The sequence below is a fragment of the Marmota marmota genome, unplaced genomic scaffold (assembly GCF_001458135.2).
Source record: "Marmota marmota marmota unplaced genomic scaffold, marMar, whole genome shotgun sequence".
Classification (NCBI taxonomy): Eukaryota; Metazoa; Chordata; class Mammalia; order Rodentia; family Sciuridae; genus Marmota; species Marmota marmota.
The window spans coordinates 7,388,012-7,406,074 of record NW_025999880.1 but is presented as its reverse complement, the minus strand read 5'-3'; the positions used below and the strand labels follow the sequence as shown (position 1 = coordinate 7,406,074).

At 44.5% G+C, this 18,063-nt stretch overlaps 1 protein-coding gene across 5 annotated transcripts in view; it reads left to right on the top strand.

Moving 5' to 3' along the window:
• Positions 1 to 4,519: 4,519 nt before the first annotated feature.
• Hlf (HLF transcription factor, PAR bZIP family member) overlaps positions 4,520 to 18,063 on the top strand; it is a 51,738-nt gene continuing 38,194 nt past the window's right edge. Inside the window, exons 1-3 of one of the 5 annotated variants that reach the window (XM_048788639.1) lie at positions 4,520 to 5,054; positions 5,201 to 5,265; positions 7,046 to 7,381. In XM_048788639.1, coding sequence (XP_048644596.1) covers positions 7,186 to 7,381 — 196 coding nt within the window. In that variant the 5' untranslated portion in view covers positions 4,520 to 5,054; positions 5,201 to 5,265; positions 7,046 to 7,185. Of the gene's footprint in view, positions 5,055 to 5,200; positions 5,365 to 5,611; positions 5,763 to 7,045; positions 7,382 to 18,063 lie in introns of those variants that run through there. The other 4 variants (XM_048788637.1, XM_015495447.2, XM_015495448.2 and 1 more) reach the window with 4 other exon arrangements.

Below are 18,063 nucleotides of genomic sequence, written 5' to 3'. Positions count from 1 at the left end.
CTCCCTTTGCCACGCATATCCTTCTTTCCTTTCTTACTGTTTTACACAAGTTGCCCCTCACCTTCTTTCCTATCGCTTATATGTAAATCTGACTATTCCCTGATTATAAATACATATACATGACTGGGGCAGTACATACTACCTATCTTAAGTCTTTGCCACTCAAATTTACCAGAGCAATATAGAATGTAAGGAAGGGGTAGGGAAGCCTACCCACGATCCTTTACATGGGCCATTCTTTAAAACAGAGTTTAACTTCCCAACAAACATTTTAATATTGTTTTTGTTTGTTTGTTTGTTTCTGGTTTGCATGTTCCTACACCCAGAGAATAGGTTTGAAAGTCTTCCTTAGTTACACTAATGAAATCTCATTTTCCTTTTGTATTTTAGCTGAGTTAAAGAGTTCAGGAAGGAGAGAAGTCACCAGCCAGGCATAGGCATAAGGATGCATTTCACTTCTGAATTAATTCGGGGATCAAGTACCCTTCTGGCAACAGGACAAACAGGTTCATCAAGAGCTTTGGCTCAGTGGTGTACAAAGCCCTTCAGAATCCCAGTGCTCACCTGCATCTACCCCAAGCTCCCGGCCCCCAAAGAGATGATGACAGGTCCTTGTTCCGGCTCTGTGTGCTGAACTTGGTCTCACGCCCACTGGGGGATCTGAAACATGGACACTGCATCCCACAGAGCCAGTGCCAAGATGACTGCCTCACATCTGCCCCTACCAGGCTGCAAAAAGACCTCGATACCTAACCTCATCATTAAATCTCCCAAAATGGCAGGACAGGTAGAAACCACTGGCTGGGCAAGAGGTTGATGTCTAGAACTTCAGAACAGAGAAGGGCCCACACATCTGGCATGGCATCTTTTAAGAAATTGATTCTGAGAAACCTCTCTTTCTATGGTCAGTCCTATTTTTAGGCTCCACACATGTGTGGAGCCTCTGCACATGTGTATTCCTCCTTCTTTGAAAAGTCAGCTGAATGCTCTAAAGAAGGGCAATTGGCACAGTTCTTCAAACCGGGGTGCTAAAGATGCACAGCATTAGTATAGGACTCAGGAATAGGGGTGGGATAAAGAGGCACTCCGGAAGTGACCTGCATGGGTAAGGAAGGACACAGAGAAAGCAAACTGGTAGACATCTCTAAAAAATCTTCTCTAAGCAAATCTCTTTATATTACCCATCTCTCCAGTACTCTTTGTGTTCCTCTTAGAACATCACTTTCAACATTATATTAGTCACACATGGTACATCCCCACCCAGAGTGTGGGCTCCCCTCTGACACCACGTCTTGCTGTATCTGATTTATCTTTGCATCCCACTCAGAGGTGTACACATAGTTGTTGTGAAAGAACACTGAATGAATAAGTGGACATATTTTCAACCAGTGACACATGGGACTTATTTATGGTCAGAAGATCTTGCTCTAGTAGTGTTCAGTAAATTATCTAATATCATTTGCCTTCATATGAAGATAAAATAACTGAATGGCTAAGGTAGTTACTTTGGTGATGCCCAATGAACTATGCCATCCAACTCCCATGCCCTGTCTAGTCCTTTTTCAGCAGAGGCTGGCTGAGGACTGCATGGTGGGACTTATCCTGGATTGCAGGCTCTTGGCAGCCCTGAGATGCTGTGTAAGGAATTCTGTCCAGCCTGCTGAATCAAACACATGGAAAGACCATGGAAGAAGACCATGTGGAAAGGCCATGCCGTGAAAGAGGCCAGCCACGTCTGAGTCCCAGAAGAGCAGAGCCCAGCCCAGGATGAGAAATAATAAAAGGATTGTTGTTTTAACCATTAGGTTTTGGAGAGAACTGTCACATAACAATAGAAATCATTGCTTTCTTCATGGAATGATTGGGACTAATCACACACTTGTGGAGGGGCTTTGTAAATGGCCACATGCTAAGCATTTGTGAGGGGCTGCTATCTCTGGGCATAGGTCTAGCAGATTGAGTTTCATGCTGATTTGTAGAGATACATCCATTTAAAAATTAGCCCGAGGGAGTCCATTCTCTTATAAAGCACAAAGTAATGTTCCTATCTAACATTAGGAATAATATAACCTTTGGTATAATCTTTATATCCAATATAACTTTTGGTTTCTTCTATAGCCTATTTTCTTTTTACCTGGGCAGCCTTCTGCACTTGTGGGGAAGACAGGGAAGGGGGCTGGTGAGATGCACACTCATAGCTTAATGAAAACTAAAATTTATAAATTGCCATCTAAACAGAATAGGAAAAATGTACCACTTTCATTTATCTTAAGGAATGGAGTTAATTTGAGAACTAGTCAATGCTTATACTAGTTATAAATATAAGTAGCAAAAACCCTTGAGAAGGCTGAGCTAGAGAGAAGGGAGAGGGAGTCAAGAAGGTCCATATCCAGAGTTGACCAGGCTCAGAGGAATTGAATTATATCAATCAAATTCCCAAGAGACCCCAGTGACAGTTCATCCACTTGCAATAATAAATGTAATTTCCAGGCCAGAGTGCCAGGCTCTCAGGTAGTGGGAAAACAGATACCCTAAGCTGCAAAGGGGCTCTGTGTCTGGAAATGGCATGGGGGTGGGGCAAGGACAAGCTCCTAGAGCCATGAGTGAGGGTACATTTTGAGTGTGCTGAGCAATGAAAGTGGACTGTTACAGAAAGCCTAGATTGTGCCTCCTTTTGTGCACATGGAACCTGTAATCTATTTCTAACCAGGCTGAGAGGTTGCTTTCTGCTATTATAGTTTATGAGTTATCGGGAGATGTTAGGGAGATGCCCTCCTTCTCTCCAAAGGATAGTGGAAAACTCCCTTCTTGCATGAAAAACGGGATAACCATGGAAGGATTTGGAAAATTCACGAAAGACCCTTAGCAAGCCCAGGTCAGACACTTCTCATTCTTCATCAAAAAAAAAAAAAAAAATGTTCTCATGTTACCTGCACCTAGTATTTTAAGTCTATATCATAAGGTTTGCTTATATGCTAGACCCTAAACTTTGAATTAGAATTATTTCATTCATCTTTATCTAGTCAGTCCCAGCATAGTCACTGTCACACAGGGCTGTTCAATAAATACATGTGCAGTTAACTAAAAGTCTAATGTTTCTAGAATCTGAAACATTGCAACAGCTTCTCACTTGGAATGTTAATGTTACCCCTTTGTCATGATTTGAGAATGAGAAAAGGTAAAGGTCACTAGATCATATGTCCCTCTATGAGAAACCTGCCGCTCAGCTGGACTCCTCTGGTGGCCCTTTTGGTCTCTTGGCTTTGGACAGCATGGAAATTAATCCTACTAAGACTGGACCTCTCACCCTAGCCCAGGATGCATCAGCCTAGGCTCCCAAAGACTTCATGTCTCTCTGAAATCAGGTTTTCTTTAACCTGTGCTCATTCATTCTTGCAGAACCTTCCCCAGATCAAGTGATCCTCTTCTTAGGCGATATAGGGAGCGAGACATGAACCCTTTTGCAGGTCCGTGGCTCTCCAAGGCGGTGAGGCTGGAGGTCAAAGCGCTGCGCGTCCCAATGCGGGAATTCCACACCACACCAGGCGGGGCATGCGAGGTTTGGGCGGGGACAACTCACGCTGGGGTCAAACCCGGAGGGAGGCGCTGCTGCTGCCCTTACAGCTGAGAACACCGAGACACCCTTAAGAAATATTTAGCAAAATCATTTTATTTACTGTGAAGATCTTGTAACTTGACCCAAGCAGAGCTGTACTGGGTCCTGCAAACATTCCTAAAATCTGAACGCAGTGCATATGTCCCTCTCTGTCCCTCACGCCATTTCAGGCCAATATCTCATTTAATACCTCGGACGGCATGAGACAGTTGACAGCAGTTCATTCCGTCGCTCTCCTTTCCATTCTACTTTTTGCACCCTATTCTGACTTCAAGGAAGTAATTTGGGGTGGTTATGGGAGCAGAGCAAGAAAGAAGGTGCTAAGCTTGGCTGGGTCTAGGAGAAATATTTATAAGTCTTTACCTTTAATTCCATCTAGTCTTTCCCAAAGTTGACTGCCCCTTAGAACTACTTGGGAAGCCTTCAAAACAATTAATGTCTGGATATCACCCCAGAGGGTCTAATTTAATGAATCCTGGGTGTTGCCTGGGTATCGGAGTTTTTTTTTTAACTCCAAAGTTTATTTCCAGGTTGCAAACTACTAATATAAATTCCTAATTTCTCTTTCCACACTGACAAAAAAAAAAAAAAAAATACATGCTGAGCCCAGGTCAGGGACCCAGGAATTCTCTGAACAACTCCTTTACGCCGCCCGCCAGTGCAGCAAAGTCTTGGAAAATCAGCGCGCGCGCCGATGCTAAACACTCTGGAGCGGCTGGGCGGAGCCGGTAGGTGGTGCCCCTCGGGGCCCCGCCCCTGCACGCCTATCGGCGCGCGGTGCGGGCCCTGACGTCACTCTTGTCAGGGCCGCGGCACATGGGCTGCCGGATGCGCTGAACCCGGCGCTGCTGGGCGGCGGAGCGCGGGGAGCAGCGGTTGCAGGCGCGGGGAGGGGGGTGGGGTGGGACGGCGCGGCGCCGCGGGTGCTCGCACTGGGGGCTAGGGACGGGTTGGTGCCTTCTGTCCTTCTGCAGCCGTCTCTCTCTATATTTTTTCTTTCTATTTTGCAATTTTGAACATTTTTGCAAGACGAGGGGTTCAAGGCAGGTGAGAGCATCCTGCGCGTCGCCGTGGAGCCCGTGGGCACTTGGCGCGCCCTCCTGGGACTGTCTGCACGCAGAACCCCAAAGTTGTTTTTGATTTTTTTAAACAAATATTTTTATGCAGATGTATTTATAAAGATATAAGTATTTTTTTTTCTTCACGTGTCTCTCCACCGCTTTGAAAGCGAGTTCTTTGGCAAAGAACGGAGGAAAAGCTCAGCAATATTTCGGGGGGTGATTGTCTTTCTTTTTGAAAGAAAAAAAAACTGAGTGCTTCGCGATGGAGAAAATGTCCCGACAGCTCCCCCTGAACCCCACCTTTATCCCGCCTCCCTACGGCGTGCTCAGGTCTCTGCTGGAGAACCCGCTGAAGCTCCCCCTTCATCACGAAGACGGTGAGCGCTGCAGCGGCCGCCGCCGCTTCTTCCATCCGGGCTGTCCCGCTCTGGGGAGGGACGACGCTCCCGGGGTCCCCCCTCCTTGGCCAGGCACCCGGTTGGCCGGCTGAAGCATCTCTCCCCTTACTTCCCTGACCCACCAGCTCTCCAGCCTCGCTTTGTGGAAATTAAGGAGCTCACCCATCTCCCATCCTCCTCAATAAAAGAGGTGATCTCTCCTGACCAACATTTACAATAGCGCTGGGGACCTGGCCCAGCATCCACGGGGACCAGCTCGTGCAGCGCAGGTGGGAGATAAACTTGACAGGTCAGGACTGGCGCTTAGAATAACGAGAGTGGAACCGCCTGCGGGAGGACAGAGCCTCCACGGTTGGGGAGGAGATATTGGGGGCCTAGTAGGGGTTGGAGGCTCCAGTTGAGAGGGTCTTCAAGGGCGTAGCCTGAGTATTGGAATTGTGTTACTGCTTCTGTTGTTGTTTAGTATTTAAAACTCGAGGAGGTGTGAGTGGAGACACATTTTCTTCCGCTGAAGGGTAATTGAAACAGCGGGGTGGGGGCTGGTGGGGGGAGTGGTCTCTCGGCTGGAAGCCGTGCACGCCTCCAGCGCTGACACTTTGCCGGTGCACTTTTCCTGGTGGGAGGAGAGAACGGAGCAGGCTCACGTGTAATCGCGCAGGAGCCTCCTCTGGCCTGAGCCCTTTCGTGGTAAGTCCCCAACCTTCCCTAGACAACCTTGGCTGTAGCGCTAGAGGAGGGGTACGTAGATGAGAGGAGGCCTGGAACCCCACTGATGCCCCCAGGGATTTGTCATTGGGCCAGTGCGGTTTCATGCTTTTGATTTCACAGTAACAAATGCGAATCGTGCAGCTCATGCATAAAGTCTTGAAACATTATTGAGCTGCACATAGCTTCAGAGTATTCACATCTTTTCTGGGAGGGGACAACCTGTTGCATTGCAAGAGCTGGGGTGTTTGGTTGTGGTCTGCAGACCATTCCCTACCTCTTCCCTTACGGAATAGCACTTTGGAGGAAGGGTCTGGCTGCAGGCTTTTGCTTCTGTGGGTGTTTTAAACCAGATTCTCAGAAGAGACTGTAGAGAGCTAGAATGGAGGCTGTGTTTCTGTGAGATAAAAACCCCGAAGCAAATTCCTTAATCCCAGTTCCACCCACTCCTGAGTACTAGAATTGGCAAAATCTAGAGCGCCTGTTAAGGACCTAATCTAGCGAGCAGTGTTTCCATGTACAAAATAGCTGCACAATTCTATCAGAGGTATGTAGAATAACTCACTTTTTCCAATAGCCCAGCTTTTGACGTTTGCATAGATGTATCATTTTTGTGACTTGGATAATACTTAAGTGTTTGAGGAAGAGAAAGAAGAAAACACTTTTTATTTACTCCTTTTGTAAAACAAAACAACAAAAACCAATGGTGCCCCTGCAGCTTTCAAAGCAGCAGTAGATACTATGTGCCCAGTGGCTTTCAAAGAAGAGTAGGTACTGGATACAAAGTATTAGAAAAGGGTGGAGAGTCTCTGCTTTACTAAGATTAAGAGCACCAACACACTGGCTTTGTAAGTCTCTGCGACCTCATATTGTTTCTGTGATAAATTTCGGAAAGATAAGTAAGCCAGGTTTTTGGTGATTTTCTTAAAAATCACATCCATTGTATGTAATCCCAGGTGCTATTTTCTCACTTTATAGATTTCAATAATTTATCTCCTCAAATAATCACTGAAGACTGTTCTCTTGTTTTTATCCCAGATCAGCCTGTAGCCCTGTCCTACTGACAGTGCTTTCTTTCCAAAGTAAATAGGAAGAATGTTAAAAAACAGGCAGAGATCCATGTCCTGCCTGAACTTTTAACTCTAAATCCACAAAACAGCAGCCAGCAGACCCTGGTGCTCCTGAGTGCTTTTTGTAACAGACAGGGTGGTCAGAGCGACGTTTCTTTCTTCTTCTTTTAATCCCAATTTTCCCTTCTTCTGCAGCATTTAGTAAAGATAAAGACAAGGAAAAGAAGCTGGATGATGAGAGCAACAGCCCGACGGTCCCCCAGTCAGCATTTTTGGGACCCACCTTATGGGACAAAACCCTTCCGTACGACGGAGATACTTTCCAGTTGGAATACATGGACCTGGAGGAGTTTTTGTCAGAAAATGGCATTCCCCCCAGCCCGTCCCAGCATGACCACAGCCCTCACCCTCCTGGGCTGCAGCCGGCTTCCTCAGCCGCCCAGTCGGTCATGGACCTCAGCAGCCGGGCCTCAGCACCCATTCACCCTGGCATCCCATCTCCAAACTGTATGCAGAGTCCCATCAGACCAGGTAAACTCTCTGGGAAGACTCTCACTCTAATGGGGAGGAGAGTGAAGGGGAGGGGTTGGAGGGAGGTGGCACCACTGTCCCGACACTCCTAGGTTTCAGCACATTCCACCCACAGCAGAGGCTCTTCCACTGCAGTGAGCATCTGTGCCACTCACCTGGAGAGTCAGTTGAATGCACTCTGCAGACCTACCCCTGGAAATTTTGGGTTTTTTTTTTCAGGTCTGGGGTAAGGGCCCAGAAATATGTATTTTAGCTAGTTTCCCATGGGAAACTGATCCTAGGAATAGCAGAATAAACTATACCCTCCTGCAGATAATGGCAGGGATAATTTAAGCATCTATCTTATCTTCTATTTCTTTTCCCCATTTCCCAAACACATAGCTAATAGGATTTTGCTGCATGGTTTGGGTAGATATTTTATAAGGCTTGGTTTATCTCTGTTTATTCTTCTATTGCCTGAAGTGCAGACATGTGAATAGAGGTAGGTCAGGTATTTTTTTTTTTCATTCATCTTGTTTTGTCACTGAAGAATCAACTCTAAAAGCAGGTATCATATTAACTGAGGTTTAGCCTCTTCCTTCTCTCGCCCATTGCCATTTCTGTGAACCAAACTGTTCTTACATTTTGTTTTTATTTTCATTTGTCCATCAGAGTCCATCTGTATCAAAGCCCACAAGGCTGCAAAGTCAGCTGTAAATGATGTTGAAATATTACACAAAAATACCACCTGAAGAGGGCTAGTGCTTTAAAATCCATTGCTAAGTGCACAGAGATTAAACACAGATTGAGGCAACTCTGGATTCATGCCTTTAGCACCCCATAGTACAAAGGGAACAGGAAGAAAGATCATTTCATGTGCCCAGGTAACCAGGAACAAGGATTCAGCCTGATTAATTGACAGGAAGGTCACCAAGCAGAGGGCCTTCCCTGCAGGGGAAGACAAAAAGCAGGACAATGTGAGACTTGTGTAGGAGATTGTTACTGAACTTCATGTCCTCAACTCATGCAGACATTTCTGTGACATGCGGAGTGAGATTTAAGTGGAAGGAAATGAGGTGAAGGAGGAAGAGAATACCTGTGCCTTGATACATTAGTATTGAAGTTCAAGTTCACCCTTTTAAATATATCTGGCCTTTCAAATCCCTCTTGTCCCTTCTCCAAAACCCACTTTGAAGGATAACTCTAGGCCACTGGCTGGAATGGAACAAAGTCTTAACCCCCCATCAACCCTGGAGGCTGCAGGAACCTGAGCAAACACTCCTTTAAGGGAACTGGGACCCCTTCTGCATAGAATGTCTAGTGCCACTCTCTTCAGTTTCTTCCTGGGAACAGACAACCAGCAAAATACATAACTCTTCCAAGAGGAAAGACGGCTGGGAGAAGGAAGCCGAGCCCCAGGGGTCACACGTGTTGGAGCTCAAGTCACTCTGCTGTGCAGTGAGACCTTTGCTACTTCAAACATGTTTGACCTTAGCAAATGGCATGGCCTCTTGGAGACTCAGTTGCCCTTAGTGTCAAAAGGTATAATTTTTATTTGATGGGGTTGTTGTGAGAATTACAAGGTCAGGTGCATAAAGTGTCTGATGACTTGCACTGGGGTCCCATTATTGGGAGGGGGATTGCCGTCCTTGTTATAGCTGTATCAGCTTTAACCATTTATTCTAATCCTCATCTTCTGAAATACCTTCTTAAAGTCATTAGGTAGAGTGTACATCCTTCCTCTGGAGGGAAGTATCAGATTTTGCCCAGTAGCTTTTGGACTGTCTTATTGAGAGTCAAAAAATCAGGGTTTTGGAATTTGATACTTGAGTCATTTTCCAGAGCTTGTTAGGAGTTTATATCAATCAATGACTTGCAGCAGTTTGGGCTGTCCCAGTCAGAGTTGCGATCCACAGCAAAGAGCTCCTGAGCCCCTGTGGGTGTCCTTTTGTCACTTTATAGTAGAAAGGTACACACACTGAGTCTCTGGAAATAAGCTCTTTATTTCAATATCTTTTTAGAGATAGTGGAAATGCTCTTCAAGAAAAGTTTTCTTTTTTGGATTGAAAACTCAATGAGAGTCCTAACAGAAGAGAGAAAAAGTTAAAGCTCTTCTTCAAATGCCAAACAGATAAAAACCACACTCTACTGTTCATATAATGTTGGCCCTTATAAAGATTATAATGTAAAATGAAACTCTAGGGGATGTGGGCTTGGTGGATGTGTATCAGAAGCCAGTCTGAAAATGGAGAATGTTCTTGATTATTCTGTGTAGCTCACAGGAATGACCAGAATAGAAGTACCAAGTGAATCTTGAGGAAAATGAGTCCTCAGAAGGGAAGAACACAGATGTAGCCTTGAACATTCTGGGAACTGTATAATTTCATTCTCAGTCAGGAGTTCTCAATCTTGGTACTACTAACATTTTAGGTTAAGTCTTTGGGACATCATCCTGTGCAGTGCAGGATGTTTAGTGACATCCCTGCCTCTACCCCCCACATGCCGATAGCTCCTATCCTCCAGCTGTGACAAGTAAGGATGTCTCTAGTCACTTCCAAATGTCCCCTGGGGGATAACATCACTCCCAGTTGAAAGCCAATGGTCTAGACCTTCAACTTGGCAACACTTAGACTTAATTAAGGGCCCTGATGTTTTCTACCTTCCAAAATATTTTATGACAAAACTTTTGGGAAGGTCAGGAGACAGTAGGTTGCCAAGAAGAGATAGAGTATTAAAAAGAACGGTGTTAAACACTTCAAGTTGATAAAATGTGAAGTCATCAAGCTAATCAGGAGATAATTGCAGAGCAATTTACTAAACATTTGTTTTCAGCTGTGTACTCAGTGAGCATCTTTTGAGTTATGCTCAGTTGCATTGTGTCGTTAGTACTGTCTGATGGAAAGGAAATAAAGCCATAAACAGACAAATTATGGATTACGAAATCCACCCCATGGGTATCTTGGAGTGACAAGGTGAGCATTCTTGTGAATTCTCTGAACTATGTACCATGACTCCTCGGGGCCTCAGCCTCCTTTCCTATTTCGTCCACCCCAACCATATTTCTCTGATCAAAGAGTGAATCAAATATCTGAAGAAATACTCAAGGGATCCATGAACATCTGATTTGGCAATGTTGCAGCTACCATGTTTTCTGAGCTGTCCCCTCAATAAAGGGAAGGGTGGTGGTTCTCGGATGATGTAGTTACCTGCAGGGTCTTCAAGTCATCTGAAATACAGCATTCTGGATGTGGCCAGGTCAGTAAGGATGACAGGAATCATCCTGAAGCCTTCAATGTTTGCATTTCAGATGGAATCATAGGTGGTATGTGGGGATGTGCTTCTGGAGGTATGTGCTAGGTATTAGGGAAAATAAAAACATGTTTGTCCTGAGAATTGAGCGATTGCTTTAAGGACAGCTGTCCCTTTAGGGAAAGTCATCTAAAGCAGACAAAGGCAGAGTTATTTTTAAACCCCATGCTTGTGTAAAGCTAGATTTGAAACTGTTTCCTCTGGTGGTTTTTCTTTGAATAGCTTGGGGGTGTCCTACCGCTTTTAGGCCCCAAGTCCACTAAGAATTAGGAAAGTTCTCTTTTCAGTTGTGAGTGCAGAGACGGGGTAATGGTGAAGGCTTGGTATAGAGTCAAGTGGAAGCCTTTCTGTGTGGTCGTGTGTGGGTAGAGGGCTTAAGTGGGTGGCATAAGAGAAGGGTTTGGGGAAGCCCTGCTGTACCTCTGCAGTACAGATGCTGACCATCCTTTGTGACAAAGGTTGTGCTACTCATGGGCTCTACGTAGTGGTGGGGGGAGCTCTGCTAATGGGTCTGGGATAATAGGAGGTCCTGCTGAGGCAAGAGGACTCTCTTGCTTTTCCAAATATCATGAGATGGAGCTCCCCTGAAGGGCAGAAGTGCCCCCTATCTTCCCATCGAGCATAGGCATGTCCTCAGATTGGCATGCTGTGGCTGATAATTGATCCTTGTCATGCACAGCACCTCTGGTCTCTTGGAACTGCCTCCTTTTTTATCAGGATCAAGGGGATCATGCAGGGGCGGGACTCCACTTTGTTCTAGAGTTAGGCAGCCTATTTTCTGCTTTTTAGGATTCTTTATCTTCTCCACCAAGCCCCACAGAGGATGGGCTTGCCTGTTCTCTTGGCTTTGCTGTGTTGCTCTCATTCCCTGGATGGCAATCTCTCGCCTGTGGCAAGGGGTGCTTTGGGATAGGTATGGAGAGCAAGGCCATTTGATGGGTAGGAGTGCAGGCTCTGAACCTTGGGGCTTGGTTTTTCATTCTGGACCTGCCATTGGCTTGTCATGTAACTTGGTGTCAATTTCCTAACCTCTTTAAACTGCAGTTGGCTCATCAATAGAATAGAGATTATAAACAGTCTGTTCTCCCTCATGGGGCTTTAGCAGGATTCAAGAAGATAAAACCGAGGCAGAGGATGGCATGTTGTCTGTCCCGCAAATGCTCAGTGCATGGGTCCCCTGTGAGGGCAACCACCTGGGAGGAGGGGAAAGAATGCCTGGGTTCCCAGCCCCTGTTCTCCATTCCATCTAGGGATTTGTTCATCCAGTTCTCTTTCCTCTGCAAAAATAGGGCATGCTTTTCTTTCTTTTCTTTTCTTTTCTTTTTTTTTTTTCTTTTTCCAGCATGCCTAATACTTATTCTCTCCAGCAGACCTGACCTTTCTCTTCCTTCTGGGTTAGGACAAATCACTTCCCTGATGTTAACCCAGCAACTTTGCTTCTGGGTTAGCAACTCCTGTTCGACCAGTGTGGAAACAGCCACTGTCTCTGTGCCCAGCCCCCCCAGCTCTCGTGGGAGCCCTGGAAGCCCTGGCTGCCAGCCTGCAGGACTGTGTGCTCCAGGCACGTGGCTGTGCCCTGTGGAGCTTGCCCAACTCTGGGTGGTGTGCTGGCTGGCCTTTTTTTTTTTTTTTTCTTTTTTACCTTCTCCTCCTCCCTCTTGCTTCTCTTCCCAGGAGAACTACAGCAAATGCCACTAAGCAATTATAATCCTTACCCTGGCGTGAGAATGCTGAATTTTGGATGGCGGTGGATAGGCCAGGGAAACCTGTTCTGTCCAGTGTTCCAGCCAGACCTCAAGCTCACCCTCTCTCCAGCTTCTGTTTAGAGAGGCCCCATCTTCTCTGCACCTCTGGGGTGGGCAGGATTCCTGAGGCCAACTCCTGCCAAGGGTCTTGGCAAAGTCTTTCCAGTTCAGCACTGTGCCTACCAGACTAGAAAAATAGCAATAGGAAGACAGAATCCGGTGGAGGAGAAGGGAAGAAGGTGGGGGAGGTGGGAAGAGAAAAAAAAAAAAAAAGCCTGATAGCATCCTAATGTCAAAAGTCAGAGGGTGAGAAGACAGCAGTGATTTATTAGGCTTCTCAGAAACCTCTCTTCCAGCCAGCACTAATCACTTTTACCCAGGAATCATTTTTTATATCTCGGCAGGGAAAATGGAGAGAAGAGGGAAGGGAATTAATAAGATGAAAAAGAAAATTGGGAAAGACTATTTTAGAGAGGGGGGAGGCACAGGGTCTGGGTTTGATTCTGTAGGGAGAGTGGCTGAAAATATTGGCTACATTAAATAATTTTCATTTGTTCTATTTAGCATCCCCAAGCAAATGTCTTGAGCTGAAGCCATTGTTTGGCCTTAAACTTAATTTTCCTTAATATAGAGTTGCCTGCCAGCTCAGCACTCAGGGTGTCTATCAGAATGCCCTGTGTTTGAGACATAGATCTATCCAGGAAATATGGCAATGTGTTTGCAAGTTCAAGACCCAATAAACAGACCGGAGTATGAAATCTGACTTTGCCATTTGCAGGTTTATTCATGATCTCAGGCAAGTCATTTAAGTGATCTGAACTTCCGGTTTCCCAACTGGAACTCTGGAATTATCATTGCATCTTCTTCGTGGGATTGTTGTTGAAGGTCACATGAGCCAGGGCATGTAGAGTGTAGGCACAGTGCCTGGCAAACAGTGAGCACTTAATAACAGCTGCTGTGAACAGCATTCTCACCACCATTGAATCTCATTTCTTATAGAAGACCTGGTATGGGATTTGACCCTTCTGAGCCAGCTAACCACTGTGATCAAGGATTTTGGATTTCTCCTCTGTTCTTCTACCTAATCTCCATTGCCCTTCTCTTAGCTGCTGAGTTTTCCGTGACCTTGGGTGTCTAACTGTAACCTTTACTCATTTCTCCTTGCTTACAGCTTAAAAAAAAAAAATCAAACAAAGTGCAGTTTGAAGAACTTCTTGCTTTGATTTCTTGCATGTCATATTTGCTAGTAAATCAATCCATCAGTGCTACTATCAAAATTTTAATAGTAGGTATTGATAATTACATCTGAAGGCAATGTAATGACCTCAGGAGTTAGGAAGTCATAAAGGCATGTGATGGCATTGGGAAAGGAGGACAGGAGTTGAGTTCACACTCCTTGCTTACCAGCAAAGACTTTACAAGAGCCTTCCAGAAAAATAATACCTCTTCCTCCACCCCATAGTCCTTTAATGTGTAAATCCTTAATCTTTCTGAACCTTCATTGTCTCCTCTGCAAAGTGATATCCTTGCTAGTTTATGTGAGCTTTGTAATGCTAATGGACCAGAAGAGTCCAGCATGGTACCTGGCACAGAGTGGGCCAGCTCTTCCCACAAGTGGGTTCCACTACTCTTCTCTAGGAAGTGAAACAGTGATTAGAATGGAACCAAGAGGAGGTTGTAGGAGGCTAGGAGCAATGTGGGCAGTCCCAGAAATAACATCAGTTTGGGCTTTGTTTTGCATTGTGCACCACGGGGAAGGCAGATGAGTACAATTCAGCTGCTGGTCTCATGCAGATGCCACTTAATAGGAAAGTTAGAAACTTAGAAGCAAAGGGATGATTGGCAGGACAAACTGGCAAGTTCTCAAGGCCAAATGATGGCTATACAGAGTCCTCCGATATCTATTGGGAAGAGGAGGGTGAGAGGTCAATCAAAAAAGTGAGGAAAATATTTAAAAATAAATAAGGGAGCATTGCAGACCATCAAGGGCTGCCAGACCTCACAGGAAGCAGCCATTGCTCAGGGCAGGAGCGCCTGGGGTGAGGCTTCCTGGAACAGCTGGACCTTGTGTTGGGTCTCAAAGGGAGACAGAGGGGGAGTCAGATTGAAGGGCAGACCATGGGGCCACAAAGGTATAGAGACAGGAATGCCCAGGATGTTTAGGGAACGAGGTGCAGACTCAGTTGGGCTGGTGCAGAAAATTCATAGGAAGGGACAGGGAAACAAGTGGGAGGGGCTGAGGTTGGTCAGAGTGGCATTTTCAGGAGGACCAGGCTTCAGAGCCTGAACTTTGTTCAAGAGGCGGTGGGGAGCCAGTGAAGGTTTTTAAGCAGGGAAGTAGCATGCGGACCTTTCCACTTGGGTTCAAGGTTAGATCTGAAACATTTTTAGAAACTTGACAATAGTTTCCTCTGGCAAACCAGGATTTCCTTATTTTTATTATTTTGAAAAATAAAGACTCTCCCTGAACATCAAACAGCTTTTCAAAACATGATGTTCTAATGATCTAGATGAAGTAATTCCAAAACACAGGGTTTATATTTCACTTGTAAAACCCATAATTTTGGTGATTGGGGGAAACACTCTTTGGCAAGAAAAATAGTTTGAAGGATTTGAATGGTTTAGAATTTAGAAGTCCAAAAGCAGGGCTGGTCTCGTAGGAGTAAAAAAATAGATTTTAATAAACTCAACCCATTAACATTCATTGCTTTTAAATGCCTCTATTTTATATGGCTTACTAGGTTTGCAAACAAGTATACTGAACCACTTTTTGAGTGTGCTTGGGGGGTGCATGCATGCACGTGTATGCAGGGGTGGGGAGTGGTTGCCTCATTGGTGCAAACAGTATTTGATTGTAAGGATTACCTGCAGCAGTGACATCGAGCTAAAAATAACTTAGCCAAGTTTCTGGCCAGCTTATTAATTTTATTCCTGAGAGACAAAGAAATTATTATTGCAGTTTTGCATGCTTAAGACTTGACCTTGTATTTCTGGCTCCTGTCTTCCCTGAAACCAAAAGGCATTGCACATCATACTTCTCTCTCTCTCTCTCTCTCTCTCTCTCTCTCTCTGTGTGTGTGTGTGTGTGTGTGTGTGTGTGTGTGTTTGTGTTGGGAGTGCTGCTAGAGGAAGGAGGTTTTGTGGGAGGGGAGAGGGTGGCTGCTGAATGGCACATGCTTGAAACAACTTGTTCAGGTACCCCTGAAGTGGCCTCTGATATCAAGCCAGCATTATAGGAGTCTGGAAAAGTTGCCATAACCAAACCAGTTCACCTAAATAAAAAGTTACAGACAGTGTGTGCTGTTTCACCTCCAGCTACATACAGTAGCCAATTACAGGAATGTTGGCAGAATAGAGCGTCTGCTTTGGGAAGAGTCTACATAGTATTTATTTCTGTTACATCGCTTGCTGGTAGATACAAACTCCATGACTGTATGTGGAAATTCCTAAAATGTTTGTCCCCGCCGCCCCCCAGTACTGGAGATTGAACCCAGCAGTGCCTTTCCATTAAGCTCCCTCCCCAGCCCTTTTTACATTTTATTTTGAGACAGTCTTGGTAAGATACTGGGACTGGCCTTGAACTTGTGATTGTCCTGCCTCAGGCTCCAACTTGTTGGGGTTACAGGCACATGTCACCACACCTGCTCTTGTTTTTTTTTTTTTTCTTCTCATTTTATAACTTTTAACAAATTTTACTGTCTTAACTCACCACCTAGCCAGTCTCATTTCCTCTCCTGAAAAATGACTCAGCTCCCCTGTCACATTGTGTTTCTAAAAGTTTTGCTCTTAGAAGTTTAATCTGGGATTTAAAAATTTTTATTATTAACGATTGTTGGAAGGATGTTTTGGAGTTTGGAGTCTTATAATGAGACATGGCTTGTGGGATAATTAAACCCCCTTGGCTCTCCAGTTTTCCCTGGGAGACCCTCGATTCCTAAAAACAATGAGTGCATGTACAGAAAGATGCTCTGGGGAGCTACAACACTAAATCATCTGTGACAAAATGTTCTTTCAGAAAGTGGAATTGCATAAATGGATCAGCAGAAATAAATGCTTTGGCAGAAACTCCTTGAGTGGGAAAGAGCAATGCTTTCTTTTCTAATTAGCTCTGGGTAGCAGTCTGCTCTGATGTCTTTGTTGAGGAACCCCGGCAGAGACAGTGGAGAAGTCTCACTGCTGCTAAGCACTTCTGCTCTTAACGGAAAGAGTTAAACACACTGTCCACTCATGCACGATAAATGCCCCTTGAGTTGGACTGAATAGGGAAGGTGAAGGCTTGTTGGGGGAAGGATGCCACTGGGCTCTGACCAATGGGAATCAATGCTGTAAACCAGATGAGCAAGATCATCCAGGTACGAAGTAATCAGATTACCCAGAACAGAGATCGCAATACCCTGAGATATAAAGGTTTTCGAAAGGGTATTAGCAAACGAACTCCATCTGCCCCACAGTTTGTACAGACTTAATTCGCCTTAGGATGGATTCATTATGGTCTAGGCTTAGTGTCACTCAAGGAAACCATGCAAACTTTGCTAGATAGAGCTTTGAAACATAGGAGGGAGACCTGAGGTCCAATCAGAGCAGGGCCAAAGGCCCCTGAAGATTTACAGAGGAATGAGTAGATAACATAAGATGTAAAAATAGAAATAAAGCCTTTAGATAGAGCATCTAATGGCAAGCAAAGATAAACTTGCAGAAGTGACTTTATAAGAATTTTGTAGAATTCATTTCATTATAATTGATTTCTTTATATCAATACATTTTCCCAGGGGAGCTGGGTATCATGTTTCCTCTTAAAATCAGAGGTGTGTTTATTTCAAATGGACAGTAATGCATGAATGATTTTTAAAATAATAATTAGTTCCGTGTCAAAATATAAGTGCTTTTGCACATATAAGTGAGATTCACCAAAACAAAGAAGGCCAGTTAGTAGTATTCAGTTATCAAATTTTTTAAAGCATGAATATTTGGTAGGTAGGTATAAAGAAGTTCTTGGGGACCTCTTTATATTCTATTTCTCTTTTGACCTGTTAGCTTTCCAGGCAATAATATTTCATTAATTTAGATTTTAAGATCATTTGATCTCAAATTGATTAAGCTGAAATTTGTACCTCTTGTTTTCTTTATAAAGTAAGATGTTACTAAAAGGTTAATTAGGGAAACAATTTTGGGGAGGCATATTTAATTTATTTGAGTACAAAATCATCTCTATAAAGACTTTGCATGTGTGCATATAAATTAATGTGGGTTGTGTGCTTTTTTTTTTTTGTATTAGGTGAAAACAGGGGCTTTACATTGACCTACAGATCAAACCCTTTTTATTTTTTATTTTGAGATGGTCTTTCTAAGTTGCTCAGGGCCTCCTTAAGTTGCTGAGACTGACCTCAAAATTGTGATCCTCCTGCCTCAGCCTCCGGAGTTGCTCAGATACAGGCATGTGCCCTAAATTGATATTTTTAAACATAAGTATACATTCGTAAATAATAAAAGAATTTCGGTCACTCAGACATTTCCGTAATTCAGATTAGCCTCCCACCAAATTGTTGCCGTTTATCTCCGCTACCCCACCCCTCCACTTGCTATGCCACCACAAAACTTTCATATTTTAAATTAAACACTCATGTACATGTACAAAATCGAAAGACCAAT